The 9,684-nt window shown below is 36.1% G+C and overlaps 1 protein-coding gene across 1 annotated transcript; it reads left to right on the top strand.

Moving 5' to 3' along the window:
• Nucleotides 1-363: 363 nt before the first annotated feature.
• Nucleotides 364-7,414, top strand: ODAM (odontogenic, ameloblast associated). The gene is made up of 10 exons (XM_046655889.1): nucleotides 364-414; nucleotides 506-547; nucleotides 1,084-1,131; nucleotides 1,673-1,891; nucleotides 2,330-2,374; nucleotides 4,748-4,852; nucleotides 5,685-5,732; nucleotides 6,540-6,614; nucleotides 7,053-7,217; nucleotides 7,356-7,414. Exons 1-10 carry the CDS (start codon nucleotides 364-366, stop codon nucleotides 7,383-7,385), a joined length of 828 nt encoding a protein of 275 aa, XP_046511845.1. The 3' UTR covers nucleotides 7,386-7,414.
• The last annotated feature ends 2,270 nt before the right edge of the window (nucleotides 7,415-9,684 follow it).

The raw sequence follows: 9,684 nt of genomic DNA, 5'->3' as shown, positions 1-9,684 counted from the left end.
CAGTCCTGGGTCTCTCATGGTCCGGAGGACCCACTCCCTTGCGTGGAGAACAGCACAAGGGTTGAGGCCATCTTGTTCATTAACTCATTCAACTATATCATTACTACAAGTGACTCATTTGGACAAGCAAACAATTTTGGTTTTTATAAACAACCGCTCTGAGAAAAAATAAGTTCTGTTATAGATATTTATAAATCTATATTTTTTATTTTGAATCTTAATATATAAGTAAATACTATAGAATTCACTCAACTACTCTTCTGATTGAACAATACCAACTAATTATTCTTATTATGATTGTTACCTAGAGAGTCGTTTTAATGCTAACTTTCACAACTTATTTTCTAGATATTTCATCTGAAAATGAGAACTATAATTCTTCTTGTGCTACTGGGAGCCACAATGTCAGCCCCGGTAAGTGATTTCGTGGTACAACTGAAATCATTGTGTAAAACCTTTAACAAATCCTTCTTTTACCATTCCTGTTTTTGTTTGTTTGTTTTAGCTTATCCCACAGCGCCTTCTGTCCACAAGCAACAGCAACGAGGTTGGTTTAAATACTTAAAACAATCTCCTGTGTTTTGGTTTTTTCAACGGAAACTCTGTGGGGAACAGATAAAAGCCTTCCGTCGATTTATCCTGCAGCCTATCACTAGCTCTCCCATCTGAATACATTCCCAACGCTCGTGTTTGTTTTGTATACCAGGTGATTTCTAGAATATTATTTTGCCTCCCTTCTTTGACTATAAATTCTTTAAAGGCAGACACAGCATCCTGCATTTTTTTGTTGTTGTTCTAAAAGCATCTAATACAAGTGTATATAGGGGTTTAAGAGCATCAAATGACTAACCAAACGCCTGGAATGAGCTCAAGTTGTGCAATCTCAGACTCAGCAAGGGAGAGGCAGTTAAACCCCAGCCTCTAACCACTGGACTTTTGTACAAGCTCAGTGAGAAAACAGCTCACCTCTGACAGGAAACTATGATCAGTCAGCTCTGACTTGTGCTATTTGTACTAAACATTGTTCTTAATAGTTTTAGCATGTGTAGTAACCTTGTTTTCATGTGATCTTTCCTTTTCTAGCTACTTCTGAATCTTAATCATGCTCACCTTCAGCCTCTACAGCTTCAGGTACCTCTATTTCAATAATCATTTGAAGAATATTCTTCTACTGCTCGTTTCTTATGGTTTTGTATGAAAACAAAATGTTTTGATTCCATTTCTAAAAACTTCAATTTTTAAAATTATGAATTTGTTCTATGTGTTCTAACAACCATTTGTTTGAAGGTTAAAGTTAAAACTGTTGTCTGATTAACATTTATTTATTGAGAACTTGGTCTATACCAGGCACAAATTCTCACAACTATGAGCTAGTTAAATTAACTTTTTTACACAAAGTCATACTCAGCCAACTGGTTAAAAAAAAATGAAACCAGTCTGGCAACTGCAGAAACTGTATTCTTTATCCACCTCATTCTGCCCCATTTTTCTCGTGACCATAGGGAATTCAGCACAGCTCGTACTATTTGCACAGCTCATAGCATGCCAAGATGCTGTCCTTTTTTATAAAGCAAGAATGGAAATATAGAAATTATCTACATTTTGTCTCCTTCTTGCTCAGGACTGATTTAAAATGAAAGAGAAATGCTTCCTTTCTTTCATGTCCTTCCAGGGCCCATTTAATTCATGGATTCCTCCTTTCTCTGGAATTTTACAACAGCAGGCGCAGGCTCAAATTCCAGGACTCTCCCAATTCTCTTTATCAACCCTAGACCGGTTTGCTGGACTGTTCCCAAATCAGATACTTTTCCCAGCCCAAGGCACCCAGGTGAGACAGCTGGACCCGTCACAGCCTCAAACACCACCACAGACGCAGCAAGGCCCTAATCAAGTAAGTCGGGCCTCTTCCGTCTTGTTGTTCTGAGGAGAGATAATGTGTGTTGAATGTGAAAATGCGTATGTATCAGCTTTGAAAAAAGACAGGAGTTATTGAGCAAGAATTCTTTCTCACAGTGGGTTTCTACCATCACTGGAAGTACTTTATTTTTTTATTTCTAACATGAAAAATGCCATTTAAATCAGCCATTCTAGGATCACAGCCACAAATCAAAAGTGTTAAAACGTTTCTTGGAAAAGGTAATTAGGAAAATTTTATCTTAAAAAAAGGCAATTTGCATTAATGATGATACATATAATAGATGACCTTTTGTTGTCATAGAAGTCTGCTAATGCAAATTATAAGTTTACATGGCTAGGTCCAAGGAAAACAGCTCTGGAATTTTAAATTAAGGAGTCAAGTATAACTTTCTATGATGCCTTTTTTTGGCAGGTTATGCCCTATGTGTTCTTCAAAATGCCTCAAGAGCAAGCACAGGTAAGTGAATAGAATACCATCACTCCTAGACAGAGATGGCTACATACACTCTCCAGTGAATGCTTTCTTTTATATTTGTACTTCTAACTCCTATATCAAGGCTATAAAAACCCCAACAGCGACATCACTGTCTGGACACCACCACTGCTGGGCTGACATCAGTTTGTTAGGGCCACTTAATAACTCCTGAAGAAAGGCCAGCTGAGGAGAGTTCCCAGGACCCCTGAGTTTCCAGGCCATTGCTGTACTGGGAATAAAGGAGCTCAGTAAGCAGTGGGTCACATCCTCTCCATATTTCAAGTGTTGGCATTTGAAAACAACTCAAGAGAAATACCATGGGCTGACTTTGCCCAACCTTAAATTTTGTTTCAGAGGGAGAAGCATTAAACTGACAAAATATGATATGTAATGATAAGAAACTCTTGCCCACATTATTTGGCAGTTATGAAATTTTGTTCTAAACATTTCCAAGTTCTTATATATTTTCAATTTAATTCCATATTACAATCAAATGGTCGTAATTTCCATTAAATGAGAGAATCTTAAAAAAATGAATGTATAGGGGGCTGGCCCTGTGGCCGAGTGGTTAAGTTTGCACGCTCCGCTGCAGGCGGCCCAGTGTTTCGTTGGTTCGAATCCTGGGCGCGGACATGGCACTGCTCATCAAACCACGCTGAGACAGCGTCCCACATGCCACAACTAGAAGGAGCCACAACAAAGAATATACAACTATGTACCAGGGGGCTTTGGGGAGAAAAAGGAAAAAAATAAAATCTTAAAAAAAAAAAAAAATGAATGTATACTAGTATAATTATATGAGTAATATAGAGAACTCTCTCAAGATTAGGCTAATTAATTTTATAATATCCTGGGTTCAAAGAAATAAGGATATAGATAAATTATATTATTCACCAACAGATTATTGACCATTTCACAAAAAGTTATGCCACTAGGCTATACTATAATTATAATTATATAATTTTGTCCTACCCCCATTACAAAGCAAAAGCTCCTTCTAGACATTATCTCATTCTATGCCATAGCATTTAGAGGGTTAGACACATGACGAGTGGAATTACTTCATTTTAAGGATCAGGAGCTAAGTCTTAATGAGAGTAAATTCCCAATCCTAATGAAAGTAAATCGCTGAGTTGGAATATAATTCTTCACCCTTCCTTTAACCACTAAACCAGTGGTTCTCCACCTTGGCTTTGCATTAGGATCTCTGGTGGTAATTTTGAAGATTACAAATGTCTGGGCCCCCTGCCCACACTTAATCAGTCAAAACCCCATGAGTAGATCCCAACTACGATTGTCTGCTAAAAGGCTCAATAGGTAATTTTGATTCCTAGCCAGGATTAAGAACCATTGCACGAAATATACTTCTTCTCAAACCATAGTTGATGTTTTTTTAATTCTTCTGTCTAATATAGGCTCTTATTTAATTATGCAAGGAAACAAAACAGCATACAAAACTCTATGTAAGTGCTATGATCCCCATTTTCTGTAGACACACAAAGATGTAAGTGAAAGCCAATGCATGATAATGTGAGTGATGAAGTAGCAGGTGATTTTATTTGCTCTTTGCCTACTTTTGGATTTTCCAAGTATTCTAAAATGGATATGAATTGTCTTAATAAAATGGCAATAATTAAAGGCAATACATTCTTGACAATTCATTTATTACGATAGAACTGCTAACACCACATCCTGCAGAATGCTGATTCTCAAAAAAATATAGGGAAAATGTTTCAGAGGCTAGTCTTTTCTTAGATATTCAGGAAGTAATTTGTATATAAAGCCTGAATATAAGGTCTAAAATTTGTATATAAAGTCTAAGGTGCCGTTTTAAAAAAAGCCTTTTATTTAGTTGAACCCACTGCTTCCTGAATGTGTTTGACCAAGCAACTCTGAAATAAAGTCATGTATCATATGCCATATAAGTTGCTCCTAAAGTTTGGGAAGGACTGCTTTATGCATTCTTTTGTTCATAAAATTGCTAGATATAAATCAGCTTTAAAATAATATTAACATTAGGGGCTGGCCCCGTGGCCGAGTGGTTAAGTTCGCGCGCTCCGCTGCAGGCGGCCCAGTGTTTCGTTGGTTCGAATCCTGGGCGCGGACATGGCACTGCTCATCAGACCACGCTGAGGCAGCGTCCCACATGCCACAACTAGAAGAACCCACAACGAAGAATACACAACTATGTACCGGGGGGCTTTGGGGAGAAAAAGGAAAAAATAAAATCTTTAAAAAAAATAAAATAAAATAATAATATTAACATTAGAAGTTTGTTTTTTTAAAAAAAAAAAAAAAAGAAAAGCCTACATTGATCTAAAGGAAGCTCTTACACAATTTTCTGTTTACAAATAGATGCTTCAATACTATCCAGTTTACGTGCTTCTGCCCTGGGAACAAGCTCAGCAGACAGTCGTGCAGTCGCCTCCACAAATAGGACAGCAGCTATTCGAGGAGCAGGTACTGCAAGTGTTTGACTTTAATCTGACTAGTTCCATCTGGGAACAGAGAAGATACGGTAAATTTTCAGAGAAGAGAATATATTAGTATGTTTAGTGCAGAAAGTCAACAGCTTGAAGTGGTGATCGTGAAAGGATAAAGTGCTTTCTCCTAACGTATCACTAGTTTGGAATTGCTTCTAAGCTGGATTTTAAAAGAATGAAGTCAGTGAGTGGACTACAATAAAATCAGAAGCTAAAAGCTGAATCATCTTGGAAAATAAAGTTTTCTAACTTTTAAAAATCTACCGGCTTCCCTCTTATCATATATACATGTGGTTATTATTTAAAAAATAAATAAAAATAAATACGATGATGAAAGTTACCTATAATTGCTAGATCTTGAGATACAATTAGATATTATATTGAGTTTTGTAGACTTGCAATAAATTTTTAGAATCCTAATGTAAATTCAGGTGGCTCATACATAACTAGATTTCTTTTAGTTAGAATGGAAAAAAAAATTTAATAGTTTATTGCCACTTTAAAATTTGCCAAATCAAATGAGAGAAAACTGAAAATTTTGCTTTAAATGACTGCTAGTAGCCATTCCAATTAAGTCATGTTAATTTCGAGAGAGAGAGAGAGAGAGTTTTAACCTAGAAATCATATGGTGTTAAAAGGATGCTTGGTTTGGTAATTTAACAACAATTTTTACCACTTAGAGCACATGAACGTTCAAAAACCCATTTAGTATAACATAAAAATATATATAATTTTAAGTAATCATTCATCATAAAATTGTGACAAAAATCATCAGAGCAAATCTAACGTGTTTTTCAAAAATCTGACAGATGCCATTCTATACTCAATTTGGATATATTCCACAACAAGCAGAACCCGTAAGTAAATGCATACTTTTCATTAAAAAATAAAAACTAATTTTTGAAACTACTTGCTTCATAACCTATTAATCTACCAGTGCCCTTTAGCCAAAACCTACCAGGAACACACCCCTAGTTGAACAAAGTTGAATTTATCCACTCATTGCAACAACGGAGCACACACACCATGGGGAACTGTGGAGTGTCTTAATAGGAAGATACTGAAATGACTTCTCTAAGAGTCTCGGCTTGTGTCAGGTGATTTTGGGGAGAGTTCAAGGAGTGATGATTCACTCTGGATTGAGTGTCCTCAAGAAGTGGTGAGTAGTTCCATGACTGTGTAACTTGACATTTCTTACCTAGAAGGTAAGAACAGTGGAGGGAGGCAAGGGCTGTGATTGGTAAAGAAGCAAGAGTTACTCAGATTGGCCATGGTATGAGGATGCCCAGTATTTTCATGGTTTGCACAGCAACCTCGTTGTAGACAAGATTACAGAGTGGTCTTGTTTTTGTCGCACTTCATAGTGTTCACAGGCAACTTGTCTGATGTTGGTTTTCTGTAGGTAGAACTGTTAATGTTCAGCAGAACACCAGGGCCTAGCAGAGACTGTAAGGCAAGCTCCTGACATCACTGAAGGAGGGCTGTTGTGTCAGGCCAGTTTCCTGATGTCAGGAGTTACTTTTCTCTTTCTCAAATCTAAATCATTACTTTTGTTTTTAAGACACTAATATAGGAAGCTGGGAAGTGTTTAACTATCTTGGGTGCAAAATAATATATTTTACAAATTAATAATTTAGACGTTTTTAAACTTTCCAATTTTTCAGGTTATACCAGGTGGACAGCAGCAACTGGCCTTTGATCCCTTCTTCATAGGCACAGCTCCTGAAGGTGCTGTGATGGTAAGATTCCTTATCATACTTTGTTAGCTACCAGAAACCAGCAACTGACAACCTTCAGGTTCCTGCACTATTGTTCATTTTAAGGAAAACTTTATTATTATTATTCTATCAACAGTTGCTACCTTTTCCCCCTGTAACCTTTCACCAATCAAGATTCAATTTACTCAGCTCATCAAATATTTACTGAGGGAACAGTATATGCCAGATACTCTTCCTAGTCCATTCATTTAAAGGCAGGTACAAGAGATATCCATGTTGGCTGGTATATATGTATAGTCTTTCTAAAACAATGATTATAATCTACAAAGTTAATAAAGGTATTTACTTCTTAAATAAATTCCTTGCCTTGCATCTCAATTCTGTTGCTTTATATTCTTCCCAGTTTTGACCTTGTGCTTAAACCTGTAACCACTTTGTTTTCTTTCTCATTCTCTATAGCCAGCAGGGGGAGTGATACCAAATTTACAAAAAGAAATGATAAACTTTAAGCATGCCAGTGCAGGAATTCTCACTCCTTCAACTTCACAACAAAAACCCAGCACAACAAATTCTTTCGCTTCTGCTATAGACCCAACTATCACCCCAGAGTTCATGGAAAAGCAGGTAGAGTAATCGAAGATTCACTTCATGCAGGAAATTGATGGCTAATAAAAAATATAAAGTTAGTGCTTAATTTATTGGACTTGGTCATGGAAATAACGAGAGACTTAATGATATAATAGAATGTCCTTTTCTCACTAGGCCAAGACTGGTAGCCTAAAGGAACCGTAAGATGTTGTCCTAATCATTCAGAGTTTTTGGTAGGTATTTGCCAAGAGGCATGCATTAAGTACCATGACATACCATAAATTAAAAGAAAAAAAAAACTTTCAGGGGAAATAATGAAGAAGTCTTATTAAAAGGAAAACAACGAGTTAGTGCTTATATATCCCTACAAAGCAAATAATAATTATGAGACTCTAGCAATTTTTAAGAAATAAAAGTAAATTTTTGACAATCATGTCAGCCTAGGCCATAAAATTGGTGTACACCTGAAAACAAAAATGGTAAATATACTAGGTCCATATAAAAGACATTTTACAGACACTACATACAGAGTCAGTTCTCCCAAATCACTGCTTCACTTTGCATGCTAGAAGTCGTAATGCCGAAACATCTGTATTTCGATTGGAATGAAATAAAGTCTCAAAGTGATACAAAAAATTGCACAATGACATGGAAATTTAAAATTCCATGGCCTTTATATCAAACAAAACCTTGATTAATTAGCTGTCCTATTGAGCTTGGTTGGCTGTGAGGCCAGGGTCGGCGTTTGATAGGCCCACTGGGATGGCTCCAAGAAGTAAAAAATACACATTAAAAAACAAATAATTTGACTTGAAGGGAAAACTAAAAGAAACGTTTTTGACATCTCCTCTCTGCTGCCTCTGAGTCTCTTCTGATTCCTTCTTCTGTGAAAATGAGTACTTAGCATTCTCCAATGAAAAAAATTCTCTAAAAATAGAAGTAGAAGTGAATACAATGAGCAGCTCTTTAGAAAAGTCCCTCCTATAATGTAACGTTTTGTATAATGCAAGTCAATATAAGTTATTTAACGGAAATACCAAAGGCATTTCAGTCTGGTATGACCTCATACCTTATGGCATCAATGCCAGCAGAATTAAAGTTTTCTATTTCTTTATTAAGCAATTTAGAAAATATCTAGGAAATTTTAAACAAACAGTCTAATCGTATTAAAATACTCTTCTATCTTATTTTTCAGAGGACAGGATGTGGCGGTGCCTTGGACATCATTTTAGGCTATTTGCTTCCACAATGTTAGTATCAGTCATCTGAAGTATACAAAATTTCTTAGCTCTTCTCTTGAATTTCTTTTTACTTATAGTTTTACACTCTTTAACAGGTTATAGAAAAATAATACAACCATTTAATAAGTCCTGTCTTTACAAAATTATATTGCTTTTCAAATATTCTATCATTGCATAATCTGGAAAGTAACAGCAATGAGAATAAAGCTAACATCACTGAATCAATTGGATAATTGAATTAATAAAGGATGGCTCTGAAAAATAATGTCATTCATGAGAATAAAGATATACTGTCATTGGAGTTGTGAGTGTGGTGATTGGGACTGATGAACCAAAGTCTATACCTAATGACATCATCATTTCCCCCAGGTCCACTCAGCTCGGTTCCTTCTGAGGTATTCCCTAGTAGAGTCATAATTATTGGTGTCAGATATCATGAAGTGCATGCTCCCAATATGACACAGCTATTTAGAGAGATGGCTCTCTTCATCCCAAAAGGTAGATCCCCAGGAAGATGTTTGATGGTCTGAAGAGGCAATATCCTATTCAGAATGAGGCATCGATTTGGGATTTTATCAGATCTGGTTTTCAAATTGGTTTTGAACCTTCAGCAAATTACTTAACCTGTCTGAGTCTCAGTCACCTCAAATGTAAAACAGAGACAACAATACCTACCTTTTAGAATTTCTTGAAAGGACTACTTGAAATAACGCATGTAAGCTACCCAGCTCATATAAAGTACTCAGAAAATGTTAATTTTCCCCCTTTCACTTGTAACTACGGACCTTCAGCTGAAATTCTGAGAAAATAGGAAAATTCACATTTAATACATTTTACATACAATATATTCGTATGTAGATGTGTGTTGACATGTGTGTATGAAAGAAAAAGTAAATGAGTGGGTGAATAAATGAATATGTATTAGGTGGTGTGAAATTAATTTGGTTAGTATTCCAGGCTTTAAAGTTGATCAACGTTCCTAGAATCTTACTTTTTCCAGCATTTAGTAACTTTACAACTCTGGAATTACCTTATGGAAGAATAACACAATAATCACCTATTCTACTTTCATTTTATACTGTATCCTTTTCACCTAAATTGATGAGTTCAATGAATATAATCCTGCGAAATTGACTGACCTTTTAATCTTGGATATAACAGAGAGTCAAACACCAAGATTTCTGATAAAACACAGGTATTCAGCACTTAAGAACATTGTGTCGGGGTGAGCCCAATGGCGTAGCGGTTAAGTTCACATGCTC

The sequence above is a fragment of the Equus quagga genome, chromosome 3, assembly GCF_021613505.1.
Source record: "Equus quagga isolate Etosha38 chromosome 3, UCLA_HA_Equagga_1.0, whole genome shotgun sequence".
NCBI classification, from domain to species: Eukaryota; Metazoa; Chordata; class Mammalia; order Perissodactyla; family Equidae; genus Equus; species Equus quagga.
The sequence above is the reverse complement of the archived record's forward strand: the minus strand, read 5'-3'. Positions and strand labels throughout refer to the sequence as shown.

Bases quoted from the DNA above. Each gene is read 5' to 3' on its own strand.
- ODAM (XM_046655889.1), top strand. From the start codon at position 364: ATGAGAACTATAATTCTTCTTGTGCTACTGGGAGCCACAATGTCAGCC. The intron at 548-1,083 runs GTTGGTTTAAAT...TTCCTTTTCTAG, and splicing joins CCACAAGCAACAGCAACGAG to CTACTTCTGAATCTTAATCA. The intron at 4,853-5,684 runs GTACTGCAAGTG...AAAATCTGACAG, and splicing joins AGCAGCTATTCGAGGAGCAG to ATGCCATTCTATACTCAATT.